The sequence below is a fragment of the Pristis pectinata genome, chromosome 30, assembly GCF_009764475.1.
Source record: "Pristis pectinata isolate sPriPec2 chromosome 30, sPriPec2.1.pri, whole genome shotgun sequence".
Taxonomy (NCBI): Eukaryota; Metazoa; Chordata; class Chondrichthyes; order Rhinopristiformes; family Pristidae; genus Pristis; species Pristis pectinata.
Genome location: NC_067434.1, coordinates 23,567,978 through 23,587,079, shown reverse-complemented (window position 1 = coordinate 23,587,079; position 19,102 = coordinate 23,567,978). Strand labels below are relative to the sequence as shown.

Sequence of the window (19,102 nt, the reverse complement as noted above, 5' to 3'; positions counted from 1 at the left end):
AGATACACAGTAGTATCAGCAGAACAGTCGCTTGAGAACACCAGTGTTCCTGACATCTCCTGCACCCAGCGATGATAAAATAAATCAATGTCTGAAATATTTCCCATTCCTCACCCATCATTATCCTCACTGCTTGGGGTTTTCCCCCGAACAGTGGAAAGTGGGCTGTAGAGAGACACAAGAGACTGCAGATGCTGGAATCTGGAGCGACAAAGTGCTGGAGGAACTCAGCAGGTCGAGCACCATCTGTGGAGGGAAATCAACAGTCGACGTTTCGAGTCGAGACCCTTCACCTGCACCAGTCCAGATGAAGGGCCTCGACCTGAAACGTCAACTGTCCATTTTCCTGCTGAGTTCCCCCAGCAGTTTATTCCTTGGGCTTTAGAGATCTTGTCACCCAAGCTAAATTCTCCCAACAAATGCAGTGAGCAGCAAAACTTGGTATAGTGGTGGTATATTTTCCCCAAGGTATCATTTCTCGCAGAATATTCATTTCCTCATGACACAGGAGGTGGTTGCCAATTGATTCGTTCAGAACAATCCCATCAGTAAAATCTCCCTACTTCTTTCCCTGTAACCAATTCACATACTGGAATGCACTGCTGGGGAAAGTAGTGGAAGCAGATACAACAGTGGTGTTTGAGGCACATAGACAGGCACAAAAACATGCAGGGAATGGAGGGATATAGATCATGTGCAGGCAGATGGGATTAGTCTAAGCTCATGGTCGGTACAGACATCATGGGCCAAAGGACCTGTTCCTACTGTTTTATCTTATTCTCTCAGTCCTAATGCAGGGACACAACCCAAAATTTCGACCATCCTGCCCCCCCTCCCCCCACAGACGCTGCTCGACCCGCTGAGTTTCTGGATCGCTGGAGCCACGGGGTAACACTTCTACTCACTGTCCCACTGCACCTCCCACTCATTAGGAACTCAATACAACAGGTTGTGTTTCCTGCAGAACAGCGATGCCTATTTCACAGAAGCAGAGCATTGTTATGTCTCAGAAGGTGGTCATTCTGTGTCTTAAGTCTACGCCAGCTCCTGCTACAGCAATCCCTTTTCATGGTCTTATCCCAGAGCCCTGCAAATTCTTCTCTCTCAGCTGCCTATCTAATTCTCTGTGAAAGCCGTGATTAATTCTGTTTTCACCACCCCTACAGACAATCGATTCTAGATTGTCTGTGTCAAGAAAAGTTTCCTCACATCCTCCTCGTAACTCATGCCCAAAATTTTAAATCTGTTCCCCATGGTCTTTAAACCATCTGTGAATGGTAACAGCTTCCATTCATTAACCTCATCTTAAACCAGTCATGTGCTTGTCACTATCTGACCCATTCCAGTTATACAGCAAAAACAGGATGGTACACAAACATACTGACTGATAGGAGCAGGTCACTCAATCCCTCGTGCCTGCTCCACCATTCAATAAGACTATGGCTGAGCTTTTACCTCTGCAAAACTTTCCTGCACACACCCCATATCTCACCTGATTCTCTCAAGATCCAAAAACTATTCATCCCTGTTTTGAAGATGCTCAGTAACCAAATCTCCACAGCCCTCTTGGGGAGAAACTCCCAAGCTTCTGAGTGAAGAAGTTTCTTGTCATCTCCTCCTGAATGGCCAGTCCCTAGTTCTAGACACTTCAGTCAGAGGGAACATCATCCCTGCATTTACCCTGTCAAGCCACTCAGAATTCTCGAAGTTCCAATGAGATGCCCTCTCATTCTTCTCAACTCTCCGTCTGTTTAATCTCTCCTTACAGGACAATCCCTTCCATCCCAGGAATCAATCAATATGTTGTATGCATGTTGTATGTATGTATGTAGGTATATATGTTGAACCAATATATTGAACAGGTGTATGTTACTGCTTCATATGACTGATAATAAAACAACAAGCATTTAGCTGATTTGCAGTTAATACAGAACCACATTTCTTTAACATAAAAGATACAAGGTGATGTCAATGCCACTTCTGGGGCCCTATTCCTAGTTGACCTGAGAAGGGCTGCCACTTTCCTAAATCACTGATATTCCAGGGATAAAAGACTGGGCAAAGGCTATCTGATGAATGCATCCATTCGTTAACTAATTTTCAGGTAACAGTTTCTGGATATACAGCGTGAATTATTGAAAGGATCCTGAGTGAAGCAATTAAGATTCCTCAAGAGGCACAGGAAGGATAGTAGATGACTTAGCATCAGTTATTACTGATTCTTGCCCGGATAGACATCAGTCCAAACTCACCAAACAAGAGGAAGGCAGGAACATGAACGGAATCCTCTATCGTCAGCTGTTGAGAGTTTCCACCTCTGTCGGTGTGGTAGGGCCAGCGAGGGAGTACTATAGACAAGGCTGAAGCAATGCCACATAAGGACTGGTGAGTACCTGGAACTCACTACCACAGGGAGTGGTGACGCAAATTCCATACTCAGTTGTAATGGCACAAAAAGATGCCATAATGTCCATAACGGCAATCTCATCAGTCCCATTCCCCTCTCTGGATTTCCCTGTATCCCTTCACTCTCCCACATGCCCATCAACCTTCCTTTGATGTTTTTGCCATTCACTGACACTCGGGGTGATTCATGGCAGCCAATTAACCTACCAGCATGTCTTTGGGATAGACAGAGAGTACATAGAACTGTCCAGCACAGGAGGAGGCCCTTCAACCCACAACATTGTGCTGAACTAATTAACCTGATCCCTTCTGCCTGCACAAGGTCCATATCCCTCCATTCTCTGCACACTCATGTGCTTATCAAACACCTCTATTGTACCTGCCTCCACCAACACTCCTGGCAGCACATTCCAGGCACCCACCACTCTGTGTAAAAAACTTGCCCCGCACATCTCCTTTGAACTTACCCCCTCTCACCTTAAATGCATGGTATTAGACACTTCACCCTTAGGAAAAAGATACCAGCTGTCTATCTGTGCTTCTCTTACAAACCTCTATCGGATCTCCTCCCTTCAGCCTCTGCTGTTCCAGAGAAAACAACCCCAGTTTGTCCGACCTCTCCTCAGAGGGAAAGAAACTGGAGCACCTGGGGGAAGCCCATACAGTGACGAGAACATGCAAACTCCACAGAGGCAGCACCAGAGGTCAGAATCGAGCCTAGTTCTCGGAGCTGTGGGAAATAGATACAAGGTAGATACAAGGAAGAAGCCTGTTGGTAGATTAAGATGATGTAATGGGAAAGACGTACAAATGGGACATAAATTCTGGCATGGACTGGTTGGGCCAAATGGCCTTGTTATGTTTGTTCTTCATCACGAGACAAACATCTGAACACTTATTGAAAAACAAAACAACAGGTTGCAACAGCTTGCAACCGACAGGCTGGCTGGCTTTTCCCGCTCTTTTCAGCCACTTCCTGTTCCCTCATGTGACCCCTTTCATTGCCTGCTGGGAACTGTAGTTCTTTATTATAACTACATAACAACACATAATAACACATCTTCCCCCTTTAAATAAAAACAAACACAATACTTTGTTCTTATAAACCTGCCAAGAACCCTTGTCCAATCAGCAGCTTTCAATCAGTCTCTGAGGTGGTTCTACGGTCCTTTTTGGTCTGGGACTCGTTTCCGCAGGCGTGTTGCTTTCATTTGCTGCGTTGGTGTTTTCCTGGGAACTCTGGTCCACATGTTCATTTTCTCCAGATGCTGGCCCCTTTGGTGTACTGACAGGAGATGGGTCACAGCCATGAGTTAGAGCTTGTAGTCACAGATTCACGCGGTTCCTCCTCAGAGGTGTCCCTCGCTCCATCTGGATCTGGTATAAATGTGGATTTACTTCCTCTTGCACAACTCCTTGCATGGACCATGTGTCAGAATCATGATCTTGGATTCGCACTTGATCCCTAGACGATGATGTCATCCATCATGGTCTCGACACCAGCTATGCCCTCGAAAATCACGTGGATGGTTTTATGGTAGACTTCTGGTGCGAACAGGATCCCATATGGCAGCCGAAGATAGCGATATCTTCCATGTGGTGTGTTAAAAGTGCACAGTCTCGAACTTGCTTCATCAAGCTTCATCTGCCAAAATCCAGACGATGCGTCGAGCTTGCTAAACCATTTGGCACCTGAAAACTGGGACATGATCTCCTCCCGTGTTGGCAATTTAAAATGCTCTCTCTTGATAGCTTTATTGAGATCTCTTGGGTCTAGACATGACTGCAATGCTCCATTTTTCTTTGGCACAACGACCAATGAACTCACCCAATCTGTTGGTTCTTCAATTTTCTGTATGACATTCATTCGTTCCATGCGTGCTAGTTCTTGTTTAAGTTTCTCTCTTAGTTGAAATAGAACTTTCCTGCATGCATGGACAACAGGAGCCACTGCCTCATCTATGTGAATTTTGTGTTCACCAGCTAAGCATCTGAGCCCCTCAAAGACATCTGCGTACTCTTCCATGAGTGTTGTGCGGTCATCTTTGGTATGAAAACTCTTTTCACTAGGTTGAGCTTTTCACATGCACTCAGACCTAATATTGGCTGTACTCTCTTTTCTACAATCAGTAGCTGTGATTTTAAGTGCTGCCCCTTGTGCTTAAAGGTCACCATACAGCCCCCTTTTACTGGAACTTTCTCTCCAGTGTAGCCTGTCACTTTTAACTTCACAGGGTAAATCTTACTCTTTACTGTGAGAGTCTTATAATCATCCATGGATAACAGATTCAGCTGAGCTCCGGTGTCAAGCTTGAATGGAATTACTGTCTCATTCACAGTTACTGGAACAATCCATTCTGTTTTACCAGCAGCGACAGTCTGTATAGAATCCACAAAGAATTCCTCATTTTCTCATCAACTGTGTGCACCTTTCTCTTGTTAGCCCCAGCTTTGCAGCACCTTGCAAAGTGATTCTTCTTCCCACAGCTATTGCAGGATATCCCATAAGCAGGGCACATCTTTTGGAATGTGTTTACCTCCACATCTGCTGCATTTGCTGTTTGAGCCTTCCTCTTTGATTTGCTGTTGCTTTCAGAAGTGCCTTGGGAGCTGCTTCTCTGTTTTCACAGCATGTACTGTTGTGTCCGCTCTGTACAGCTCCTTAGCTTGTGCTCATGTGGTTTCTGCTGACTTACACATATTCACCGCCTTTTCCAGGGTCAAATCTTTTTCACACAACAGTCTTTCTCTGAGTCCATTATCTGGAATTCCACAAACTATTCTGTCTTTAACTAGTGAGTTTCTCAAATCTCCAAATTCACAAGACTTACTCAGTGTATGAAGCTCAGCTAAGTATTGGTCAAAGATAACACCTTGTTTCTGGTCACAGGAAAAAAATTTATCTCTCTCAAAATGTGATGTTTTTACTTGGGATAAAATACTCCTCAAATTTTTCCATCAAGGTGCCCAACTCAAAAGCTGTCTCATCAGTTTGAAAGCTGTTATAGACGTCCAAAGCATCTTCACCAATCACGTGCAGAAAAATAGACGCTTTCAATTTTTCATCGTTCCTTCCCACTCCACTAGCATCTAAATATATGTTGAATCGCTGTTTGAAGCGTTTCCAATTATCGGCTAGATTGCCAGTAAACTGCATAGGCGTGGGAGGACTTAACTTATCCATAACGGGAACTCTCGGCCTCTCACCTGAATCTCTCTTGGCAAATCCGGTGACTGCTGAACTTCAGGAACAATGTGCTCCCTCGCCACGCCGGCCGGCTTGTTCTCCATCTTTTTACAGCTTTTCTTTCGTACTCACTGAGTCTCTTACTCAATTGTACACAGTATTCGTTTACTTTCCTTGTTCAGACCTCACACCAACATCTGACACCATGTTAGGTTTGTTCTTCATCACGAGACAAACTTGGCGCGGGTTTAACATCTGAACATTTATTGAAAAACAGCAAAACAACAGGCTGCAACAGCTTGCAACTGACAGGCTGGCTGGCTTTTCCCGCTCTTTCCAGCCACTTCCTGTTTCTCCCACGTGACCCCTTGCATTGCCTACTGGGAACTGTAGTTTTTTATTATAACTACCTAACAACACATAATAACACAGGCCTGGTCTGTGCTAAATATCCCATGTAATCCCATGTTAAGCCTTGTGGCATTTCATCAGTAATTACTGCATGACCTCAACATTAATTCCCATGTTTGTGCACAAGTACAACTTGTAACAAACTTAGCTCAAGGCAGGGGAAAAAGCTGGTAAATTAAAATTAGTTAATTGGTTTATTATTGTCACATGTACCAAGGTACAGCGAAAAACTTTGTCTTGCATGCCATCCGTACAGATCCTTTCATCACATCAGTGCATTGAGGTAGTACAAGGGAAAATAATAACAGAATGCAGAATAAAGTGTCACAGTTACAGAGAAGTGCAGTGCAGGCAGACAATAAGGTGCAAGGTCATAATGAGGTAGATTGAGAGGTCAAGCGTCCATCTTATAAGATAAGATCTCTTTATTAGTCACATGCACATCGAAACACACAGTGAAATGCATCTTTTTGCGTAGGGTGTTCTGGGAGCAGCCCGCAAGTGTCGCCATGCTTCTGGCGCCAACATAGCACGCCCACAACTCCCTAACCCGTACGTCTTTGGAATGTGGGAGGAAACCGGAGCACCCGGAGGAAACCTATGCAGACACGGGGAGAACGTACAAACTCCTTACAGACAGTGGCCGGAATTGAACCCGGGTCGCTGGCGCTGTAATAGTGTTATGCTAATCGCTACACTACCGTGCCTGCCCCTGTCCTAGGGACTATTGTACTAGGGAACCGTTCAATAGTCTTATAACAGTGGGATAGAAGCTGTCCTTGAGCTCAGTGGTACGTGCTTTCAGGCTTTTGTATCTTCTGCCTGATGGAAGAGGGGAGAAGAGAGAATGTCCGGGGTGGGTGGGGTCTTTGATTATGTTGGCTGCTTTCCCGAGGCAGCGGGAAGTGTAGATAGAGTCCATGGAGGGGAGGCTGTGGTGATCTATTGGGGTCTGTTTCTCTAAACCAGGTTGTTTGAAGGGCCAAACCATGCTGGCTCATTGCCTGGTTGTGTTCTAAGGCCCACTCCGTTTGACAAAGTTTCTCAAGTGAGCCGGGTGCTTAACAACAGTTTGTTGCTAAAAATAGATGCAAAAAAACAATGTGTCAAACACAAATAGTTGTCAAAGTCAATTAAGAGCCACAATTGTGCACAGTTTGTCACATGTAAACAGCAATCATGTTTAAAACAAAGTTGGTGATCATGTATGGACTAATCATGTACCTTGGGTCCAGTTGTCTTGTGGTTATGTTACTGGCCTGGGGTACAGAGGTCTGAACAATTGATCTAGAGTTCAAATATTGGCAGGGCAGTAATGAGACTTGAATTCAATCAATTGAATGAATTCTGTTGGCCAGTAAACTATTGGAGTGCTTTAAAATCTTATGCATTTCAGCAGAGCAAAACTGCCAGCCTTACCCTGCTTACCCCGCATGGCTGGCGTTTGATTCCTCACTCAGCAGTGTGACAACTCTTAACTGAAACGACACAAAGACTGCTGGAGGAACTCAGCAGGTCAGGCAGTATCCGTGGCGGGAAATGGACAGTCGACGTTTTGGGTCGAGACCCTTCATCTGACTCGACCCAAAACGTTGACTGTCCACTTCCCTCCATAGATGCTGCCTGACGCACTGAGTTCCTCCAGCTTCTTATGTGTTGCCCCAGGTTCTAGAATCTACAGTCTTTTTTTTGCGTCTTAACTGAATTGGCCTTGCAATGAGGAATGCACTATCAGTCATGGTCTTGTCAAAGACACCTGCTTCCAATAAAGAAAGAGATAATACGGACATTTAATGCTGTTCTTGCCAGTGACACTCATGTTCTCTGAATGAATGAAGTAAATGAATTAGGGCCATTAAATATTTTCTCCAAACACATCAGCAAATCCAACAGGCCAGTCACCAGAGATGGTTGCTCAACTTGTTTGCAACTCCACTGTTAGTGCCAGAGATGTGGGTTCAACCCTGACCTCAGGTGCTGTGTGTGTGGAGTTTGCACGTTCTCCCTGTGACCTCATGGGTTTCACAGAGTCACTCAGCATGGAAACAGGCCCTTTGGTACATTGAGTCTACGCCGACATTTAAGCCCTCAGTTACACGAATCATTGAAATTTGTGGCATGGAGAAAGACCATTCAGCCCATTATGTTTACACTGCCCAAAAGTAACCATAAGACACAGGAACAGACTTAGGCCATTCAGCCCATTTCCCTCTCAACCCCATTCTCCTGCCTTCTCCCCGTAACCTTTGATGCCCTTACTCATCAAGAACCTATCAACCTCTGCTTTAAGTATCCCCATTGACCTGGCCTCCACAGCCCTCTGTGGCAATGAATTCCACAGATTCACCACCTTCTGGCTAAACAGATTCCTCCTCATCTCTGTACTAAAGAGACGCCCTTCTATTCTGAGGCTGTGCCCTCTGGTCCCGGACTCTCCCACTTACTGGAAACATCCTCTCCACGTCCACTCTATCCAGGCCTTTCAATATTCGGTAGGTTTCAATGAGGTCCACCCCCCCCCCCCCCCCCCATCCTTCTAAACTGCAGTGAGTACAGGGCAAGAGCCATCAAACATTCCTCATTCATTAACCCTTTCATCCTCAGGATCATTTTCGTAAACCTCCTCTGGACCCTCTCCAAAGCCAACACATCCTTGCTTAAATATGGGGCCCACAATACTCCAAATGTGACCTGACCAGTGCCTTGTAAAGCTTCGGATTAATCCAGTTTCCCAACTCATGGACCGGTTCTCTGTACACCATGACAATCTCCCCATAATGTTGATTTTATTTTCAGTAACAGGTTGCCTATCTATGGTTACCCATGGTTTTTCTGCAAATGAAGGGGTAAGTTGTAGCCACGTGCTGACATTTAGCAGCAAAAGGTGGACCAAGTGCATATGACTTGCTCCCTCCATTTTCAGGATGCATTTTCTTCAAAACAGCAAGCCTGCGATGAGTACTCCCCAAGTGAAGCATTCAACGGAAAACCTGAGTTTTTGCAGAGCTCCCATTAGCTGTAGTTAGATAACACTTCATGTTAACAACACCCATTACATGTACAATCACCAGGATAAACGGAACTGAAATAGAAGCAAGACCTTTTAGGGGAACAAACACTTCCCCCCCCCAAACCCAGTGCCCCAACCCCCAGCATTCCAAGCCTCTTCTGGGCACCCATTTCCACCGCTATAACCTCCGTATCATTGAGCTGGAACACACTGATATTCAGCTGTTAAAGCCAAAGAGTTATACAGTCAGGAAACAGGCCTTCAGCCTAGCGTCCATGGCAACTAAGATGCCCATCTAAGCAAGTCCCATTTGCCCTCATTTGGCCCATATCCCTGTAAACTTTGCCTATCCATATACCTGTCCAAATGCCTTTTACATGTTGTAATTGTACCTGCCTCAACCACTTCCTCTGGCAGCTCGTTACACATACGGACCACCCTCTGATGGTTCTGCAGGAAATCACCAGCTAGCTTCAGTGCAAGGGTTACCTCATACCTGATTCCCGTGCCTGCAGCTTGCCGCTCGGAAACCAGAGACAAGCTGCAAGTAGTGTACTGGCAGATCTACTCCTCACCTGGACCCACGACAGAGGCAGAGTTGACCTGAGCTGAGAGACCAGATACACTGGACCAGCCTTGGGTACCCTCTGTACCACAGGTCCATTCATTGAAGGAGTCAGCAGTCTTGATTGAAAAGGTAAGTAGTATTTTACTTGAATCCCAATTCTTTTAATTAATTAGTAAAACTTGAAATTATTTAATTATTCTTTATATTTTTAATTATTGAAATCCACTTGAAGATAAGATATCTCTATTAGTCACATGTACATCGAAACACACAGTGAAATGCATCTTTTGCGTAGAGTGTTCTGGGGGCAGCCCACAAGTGTCGCCACACTTCCGGCGCCAACATAGCACGCCCACAACTTTCTAACCCGTAGTGTTAGGAACGTGGGAGGAATGTGGGAGGAAACTGGAGCACCCGGAGGAAACCCACGCAGACACGGGGAGAAGGTACAATGATTTAAAACTCTCCTATTATTAGAGATAACTTAAAGACTATTCAAAAGGTCAAAAGCAAGCTGTCAACAGACAGTCATGTAAACCAGCCGCTCCTCCACCAACTCCCGCTGTCTCGGGAAAGCAGCCAACGTAGTCAAAGACCCCTCCCACCCTGGTCAATCTCTCTCCTTCCCCCCCCCCATCGGGCAGAAGATACAAAAGCCTGAAAGCACGTACCACCAGGTTCAAGGACAGCTTCCATCCCACTGTTATCAAATGCTTGAATGAACCACTCATATGGTCAAGGTGAACTCTTGATCTCCCAATGTACTTTATCGGGGCCCTTGCACTTTAGTTGTCTGCCTGCACTGAACTTGCTCTGTAACTGTAACACTATATTCTGCATTCTGTTTTCCTCGATATGCTGACGTATGGAATGATCTGTCTGGATGGCATGCAAAACAAAAGCTTTTCACTGTATCTCGGTACACGTGAAAATAATAAACCAATACTACCAGGGCACTGAGGGTAGACTGTCAGGATCTGTCACGTGAGGCGTTGTTCCACTCGGGTCCTGTTCTGCCCCGTGGGATGGTCAGAGAGACAGAACCTTCGGCTCGATCAGAACTGCAGGGCATGCACAGCGGTGAGAAGCAGCAGGGACGAATCCAAGCATCAGCGTGGTCTAAGGATGATCCAGCCCAGGGATCGAGAACAGGGTGTCATTCCTGTGACATTCATGGCTCCTTCCTAAACTGTCCAGCCCCTGCCTTCCAGCAGCTGAGAGTCGCTGCAATAGGAGCTCAAGCCTTGATCCCACTTTGCACATCGGATTGTGGTTTGCCCATGTAATTCCCAAAATTATTTGCAGTCAATGTGTGCGAAAGATCATGCGACTTATGAAGCCTGCGTAACGTGCACACACAACAAGCGTTCCATAAACAAACTGGGCAAGGTCAGCCGCCAATTTAGAGTCTTGAGTTTCTAGGCCCATGTCTTTATCTCGCTTTGTTAACTACTGATAGCTGCAAATGGGAAGGATCTACCCACAGCTAATCCAACCAATGGTGTAGACTTATCTACAAACCCAGCGATGACAATGTACAATCAACTCAGATGACAAGACAGCAATGGTGCTTGATTCAAAATAAATCCGTTCAAACCCTGCCATACTCACTGGGGAATTAAACTCATGGAATTAAATAAATCTGGAATTTAAAAGTAAAGCTGGTATCAGCAGCAGTACACATGAAACTACGAGAAACCCCACCTGATTCCTTAATGTCCTTCAGGAACGGAAATCCGCCTTTCCTATCTGGTCTGGCCTACACATGACTCCAGACCCACTTGACTCCGAACCGTCTCCCAATAAGGGGGGAATGATAAATGCTGGCGTCATTACTGACACCCACATCCCTTGAATGAATAAGCCTCAAAAGTTTCAGAAATCCTAACCAAACAGTGACACAATCTTCATGGTAACAAACATTACAGTTGAAAGATGTGTCTACAAAGTCTTCTCACAAACAGGCAATATCAAAAATTTCTACTGGATGGTACAAATTGAGCAACTATTCAATTTAATTCGACAAGCCATCATCTATTCTGCGCTATATCTTGAACTAACAGACAGTGATATACACATAAAATTAATCTTCGACAGACATTGAAATGAATAATCATGCTTTGGGACAAACTACCTGAGTACCTTTCAAGTATTCAGGACAATGAAAAGGCCTTCCTGAGAAAGCTACTTAATGCTTTCCAATTCCTTGGCTCCATGTTCTGGCAAATGTTCTGCCACCAGATATCAATAGAGACATTCAAATTGTAAAGGAGTTTCCACATTCCATCGCCAACCCCAACCAAGTCATCAATCAAGGCCTTGGCTGCAGGGCTCACAGCTGACAAGTTCTGAGTCCACACTCCGGGAGTCCGCTGCCTCAATCCTGGAACCTTGTCCAGATCCGGAAGAAGAATGCTGCAGTGCCGACTATCAAACTAAAAGAGACTCAGGAGCCAAATACCACAGTTCTTGATTTTGATATTCCTCAGAGAGACAGGAATATGATCACTGGATGGGACATTTGAACAGCAATGGTTTGGTGCCAACAGCTCCTTCATTAATAGAAAATTAATTTGTGTAGTGGTTAGCGTAACACTATTACAGTGCCAGCAACCTGGGTTCAATTCCGGCCGCTGTCTGTAAGGAGTTTGTACGTTCTCCCCATGTCTACGTGGGTTTCCTCCGGGTGCTCCAGTTTCCTCCCACATTCCAAAGACGTATGGGTTAGGAAGTTGTGGGCATGCTATGTTGGCGCCAGAAGCACAGCGACACTTGTGGGCTGCCCCCAGAACACTCTATGCAAAAGGTGCATTTCACTGTGTGTTTCGATGTACATGTGACTAATAAAGATGTCTTAATCTTATCTTAATCCTAAAGTCTGTACTTTTGATTCAGATTTCAAACTGCAAACCACATGGGAAACCAATGATTAGCTCATATTTTTAAATGTATTCATTTATGTATGTGAATCCCACTGATAATGGCATCATTTATTCCCCAGCCTTAATTGACCTCTGAAATGAATGACTTGCTCAGGTATTTCAGAGGGCAGTTAGGAGTCAACCACGTTGGTGGATCTGGAGTCACTTGTAGGCTGGGCAGGACAAGATGGGCAGATCTCCTCTGAAGGACAGTGAGCCAGATGGTTCTTTTTGACAATCCAGTAGCTTTGTGGTTTTATTCCAGATTTATGTATGTAATTATACCCGTATGTATTTATGTATTACGTGAATGACAATAAAGTAACTTGAACTTAAATTCAAGGTGGGGGGAGATTATAAACTCACATCTCTGGATGTTAGCCACCAACTTTAACCACCATGCTACTGTATCCCTGTGGTGAGTGTCTGTTGTCCTTCAATGCAAGAAAAGTAAAAGCACTTAAGTTCTCCCCTGAAGCCCTTCCATAACCGGCAAAACTTGATGTCGACTCTGAGCTCCTGGACGTATTGTCTGATGCAGCAAGTGACTACCAAAGTGCCATTACCATTACACGGTGCCAAATATAACACCCAACTAAGATATGCCAAAGTCTCAAAGGAAGGAGTGAAGCAACCAGTTACAGGTTGTCCCCAGGTTACAGCGGGGTTCCGTTCCTGAGAACCGTTTGCAACCCGGACAGTTCGCGAGTGGGAAATGCGGCCGCGAACTGAGTTCCCAACCGGCAGAAGAAACCTTCAGCCCTGCAGCTGCCGGCAAATCCATCCCACAGGTCTCCCAAAAACTCCTTCATATGTACAGGTGAAACATAAATCCTGCATTTGTAATCTATAATCTATTTTCGTTAATGTTGATTGAGAATGAAGGCTGGTCAAGAGACCAGGATAACTACCTTACTTTTCTTTAACCAGTGTTACTTCCACTGGCAGTTGACAAGACAACAATACAGCTCTCCCTCAGTACCACACCAATGCACTGATGGCTCTGCAGAGGATCTTAAATCCCGTGAATCATCGAGGACCACAAATCAACAAAGGCTGATGATTAGTATGTCTGCAAGACATTCCACCGTACACTGTGATAGAGAGACAACCTGTCCATTAAAAAACACACACACACACACAAACACATATTTACACAGGATCTAGAAATGTCAAGCTAAAATACTGCAAAATTGTAATATCTTGACTGCAGCATTTTACATTACACAACAAAAATATATGAGAATCTTTTCACCATATTATCAAAACCAGTTAACTATAACATATCACAATCCAGTGTCTCACTCACTATACATGGAAGTGTAATAAATGAAGCTGTATTAAGACATTGGGCATACAAATCCTTCTCACAACTATGACAAAATCTCCCACAGCTTCTCTCGGAATTTGGCAGGGTACACCTTCCAGTGGTGTGCACGCCCTTCCAATGAAGAATGGAAATGGAAATAGGTTGGGTAAAAGAGGCACTCAGACTAAGATCAACAGAGTGGACCAGCTCTGTGGGGTTCTGGGAGATTTACCATGAATGGTTCCAAGAGAACAAATTCTTGCTCAACAGCCCCACTCCTGCTCCCAAGCCACTAACTCCATGCCTTTTGTGGGAACCAGGACACCCAAGGCCCAGTGACCTTCAGTGGCTCTTCAGTATTAACCAAACAACAGAGCATTCATGAAGAGACCTACCGATATTGGGATGTTTCAGGAGCCGACAGATTCTTGCTTCACGTTCCAGCTTCTGATGATCTGCAGGTTAAAAAAACAAACACAAAAATTGTAATAAAAGCAGCTAGTAATGAATACAATTATTTTACTATGGAGAGATGATTGCATTACAGTTGCATTCAAGTAATCTATATCAGTGAAATCTAGCAATGAAAATAGATAATGGAGGCTTTAGGGTTATTCTGCAAATTGTCCAAGTGGGAAATATTTGCAGAAAGATTGCTTTCAAAGCCAAACCATGGCTGCCAATGACAGGCCATTGTTCATCGGTTCAAAAGTTGTCTGAACATTAAATTTGCTGCACTTAAGCTGGTTTCAAAGTGTGGCGAGGACAACAGTGCAGCGATTATTGTAATGGATTAGTGATCCACAGGTTGCGAGTTCAAATCCTAGTTGTGAAATTGAATTCATTAAATCTGATCCAAAAAAAAACTAAGCATTAACACTGCAGGACTGCACATAAAACCCAATTGGTTTACTTCAGGAAGGCAACCAGTCACCTCTAACCTACGCACAATCCAATCTCACACAAGATTTATTTTTCATTGCTTCATGGGAATGAAGGCTGGCATTTATTGCCTATCCTCCTTCTCTGAACAGCAAAGTTCAGAGTACAATTAAGAATCAACTTCACTGTTAAACTGTCCTTGAAAATTGCTGATTCACACATTCAGTTCAAGGGCAATTAAGGATGGACATTAAATGCCAGAAAAAAAAACAATAATTCCCAATTTTCCTTATTTAAGAGTAAATTACATACAGTATCTTCTTAAACTTCAATCTTTTATGCCCAGTTCAACCACTGTAGTGCTCTACCCCAGAACTCCCATGATATCAGTTCAACAATTTCAATGCCTATAGCACTTTAAATGTCGTGAAAACATCTCAAAGCACTTCAAAAAAGTGCAAGCAGAGAAAGACTGACACCAGGCCTCATACAAGGAGATATCTGGGCAGATGAGGTAGGTTTGGTCAGTGAGGTTAGACTTGAAGGGGTAAAGAAGGCAGAGAGCCAGAGGGGGTTAAGGAATGGATTGCAGAGCTTAGGGTCTTGGCAGCAAAAGACACGGTAGCCAATAATGGAGCAAAGAGCCTCAGGGAGGATCAAGAAACCTGAATTAGAGGAAGCCAGCTATAAATTCTCATTTTTTTTTACCTCATAAAAGATTGAGGAAAGATGAAAAGGAACTTAGGAGTCCTAGTTCAGGATTCCCTGAAAGTTAACTTGCAGGTTGAGCTGGTAGTAAGGAAGGCAAATGCAATGTTAGCATTCATTTCCAGAGGACTAAAATATAAAAGCAAGGATGTGCTGCTGAGGCTTTACAAAGTGTTGGTCAGACTGCACTTGGAACATCGTGAGCAGTTTTGGGCCCCGTATCTAAGGAGAGATGTGCTGGCCCTGGAGAGGATCCAGAGGAGGTTCACAAGAAGGATCCCTGGAATGAAAGGCTTAATTTACGGGGAGTGTTTGATGGCTCAGGGACTGTACTCAATGGAGTTCAGAAAGGTGAGGGGTGATTTCAATGAAATCTACTGAATACTGAAAGGCCTGGATAGAACAGATGTGGAGGGGATGTTCTCATTGGTAGAGAGTCTATGATCCAAGGGCACAGTCTCAGAATAAAGGGAAGTCCCTTTAGAACAGATATGAGGAGCAATTTCATCAGCCAGAGGGTGGTGAATCTGTGGAATTCATTGCCACAGAGGGCCGTGGAGGCCATATCATTGGGTGTATTTATGTTAGGGATTGATAGGTTCTTGATTGGTAAGGGGTTTAAGGGTTATGGGGAGAAGGCAGGAGAATAGGGTTGAGAGAAAAAAAAATCAGCCATAATTGAATGGTGGAGCAAACTCTATGGACCGAATGGCCTAATTCTGCTCCTATATCTTATGGTCGAAAGCGCCCATTTATAATATGATACTCTCAGCTATAAAAACCTATTAGTATTAGTTTATTACTGTCACATGTACCAAGATACAGCGAAAAGCTTTTGTTTTGCATGCCATCAAGACAGATCATTCCATATGTGATTACATCAAGGTCGCAAAAAGAAAACATAATGCAGAATATAGTGACGCCAGAGACTGCAGATGCTGGAATCTGGAGCAACACACAAGACGCTGGAGGAACTCAGCAGGTCAGGCAGCATCAGTGGAGGGAAATGGACAGTTATTGTTTCGGGTCAACATCTGGATGGATGAAGGGTCTCGACTCAAAACGGTGACTGCAGAATATCATGTTGCAGTTACAGAGTAAGTGCAGTCCATGGAGACAAAGAAAGTGCCGGTCCTTTGGGATAAGTAAATCGTGTCCTGTCCTGTTCCAACATCTACACTACAGGGTTTCCCGTTGCTTTCAAGGCCGAGAAGGTCAGGTGTTCAACTTGCTTTACAGTAGCAGCTCCATCTCTGAAACCCGACTCTGCTAACTTTGAGGAAGTTGGGCTTCACAAGGCTGGTCAAAGGCCAGTGAAAGGATCTATGTTCTGTCTGGAAGCAGCACTTCCCTCCCTGCAGCTCCACTGAAGGCCATCCATCTCGGTAATGGGATACCAGGGGACAGTACGTGCAGCAGTCAGCTGCTCTGGGTGTTGTGAAACTTGCTTCCCTTGTGGCATGTTCCTCAAAAGCACCTGTTATTGTGTAATATTTTCCAGATATAAATTGCTTCTAAACTTCAGGTTAAAGATGACCCATGGGCTAAATATATATTACTTTGCTGGGAATGGAATGATTTTGTAATAAACACTTTGCAGGGACATTTGTCAGGGTTGCTATTTGAATCAAGCAAGGCTCTGCAACCTCACTCACAACAAGCACCGTTCAACCAATTCTTCCCACAACCTCCCCAGAGCCCACTCACCCAGTGTGATCACAAGCCTCCCTTCACTTCCAGCCAGGAAACATTTCAAATTTGACAGCTCTCCACTTCATTTTCAAATTACTATAAGCCCTCTCTGTAACCTTCCAAATGAGAGCTCCCCAAGATCTCGAAACCCTCCAATCCTGGACTGTAGATTGTCCATGATCTTCAGTGCTCAGCTATTCAAGAACATAGAACAGTACAGCACAGAAATAGGCCCTTCAGCCCACAATATTGTGCTCAACTAATTAAACTAGCAATCAAAGCCGACTGAACTAGTCCCTTCTGCCTACATGTCCACATCCATCCATTCTCTGCATATTCATACGCCTATCTCTTAAACACCTCTATTGTATCTGCCTCCACTACCACTCCTAGCAGCACATTCCAGGCATCTACCACTCCGTGTGTAAAAAGGTTTGCTCCGCACATGCTTTAAGCTCACAACACTTCTGGATTCCCTATAGACTTCTGCCCTATAGAGCTCCATGTCTCTCTCTGCCTAAAGAAGCTCCTTCAAAGAAGACACACAGATTGAGGGACCGCTTCGCCGAGCACCTTCGCTCCATCCGCTGTACCGGCCGGGATCTCCCGGTGGTCAGCCATTTTAATTCCACACCCCATTCCCACACTGACACGTCAGTCCTCGGCCTCCTCCACTGCCAAGTCGTGGCTAAACGCAAATTAGAGGAACAGCACCTCATATTCCCTCTTGGCAGTCTCCAACCTGGCGGCATGAACATCGAATTCTCAAACCTCTGGTAACCGCTCCCCCTCTGTCCCTTTTCCCCCTCCTCCTGATCCACCCAGCCCCCCATCACTCTGTCTCCTACCCCTCCCCCACCCTCTCCATCTGCCAGTCACCCACACACTCCCCGCACTGGTTCCCCTCCCCACCTCCCTCCCTTTATTCCATGCTCCATCATCCTCATCCACCAGACTCCACCAGCCCTCTGTCACTCCCACCTATCACCTCCCAGCTTCCGAGACCATTCCCGCTCCTCCCTCCCCCGTCTACCCACCACCCCCCCTTCACCTGGATCCACCTATCACCTGCCAGCTCTTGCTCCACCCCTTCCCCTCTTTATACCAGCTAAATCCCCTCTATCTTTCAGCCCAGATGAAGGGTCTCGACCCAAAACGTCAACTGTCCATTTCCCTCCACAGATGCTGCCTGACCCACTGAGTTCCTTCTGCACGTTGTGTGTTGCTCCAGATTCCAATAACTGCAGATTCTTACTTCTCCTTAAAAACCTACCTCTTTGACCACCCTGTTCACCTGTCCTGCTATCTCCTCTGGTGATACAACTCTAAATTTGTTTTTGTTTAATGCTCCTGTGAAGCAGATTAGGACGTTTTGCTAAACTGAAAATCCCATATTAATTTTTATCTGCTCCTGACAGAGGGAATTCTAGGCCAAATCAAATAGCATTCCAATGACAACCAGTAAACGCAAACTGTTGTGATGCCAGTTTCTTTGCTCCAAGCTAACTCAATCTGAGACTTGGCCCCAGTCACTAACTGATGGACATTCAGATTTCATTCGGATAAGTGCAAGGCGTTGCTTGGTAGGACTTCCACAGTGAACGGTAGGGCCCTGTCGAGTGTTGTAGAACAGAAGGACATAGGAGTACATGGTTCCCTGAAAGTGGGTGGTGAAGAAGGCTTTAGGCATGCTGGCCTTCATCAGTCAGGGCATTGAGTATGGTTGTTGGGATGTTTTGTTGCAGTTGTACAAGACGTCGGTGAGGTCGCATTTGGAATATCGTGTTCTGTTTTGGTCACCCTGCTATAGAAAGATGCCATTAAGCTGGAAAGTGTGCAGATGAGATTTACAAGGATGTTGCTGGGACTCAAGGGACTGAGTTATGGAGAGGGGTTGAGTAGGTTTGGACTGTTTTCACTGAAGTGTAGGAGAATGAGGGGTGATCTTAGAGAGGTGTATAAAATCATGAGGGGTATAGATAGGGTGAATGCATAGTCATTTTCCCAG

General features: G+C 45.0%; 1 protein-coding gene across 1 annotated transcript in view; it reads right to left on the bottom strand.

Moving 5' to 3' along the window:
• Positions 1-19,102, bottom strand: part of camk2g2 (calcium/calmodulin-dependent protein kinase (CaM kinase) II gamma 2) — a 400,303-nt gene that overhangs the window by 221,276 nt on the left and 159,925 nt on the right. The window contains 1 exon segment of the mRNA XM_052041768.1: positions 14,208-14,267. Coding sequence (XP_051897728.1) covers positions 14,208-14,267 — 60 coding nt within the window.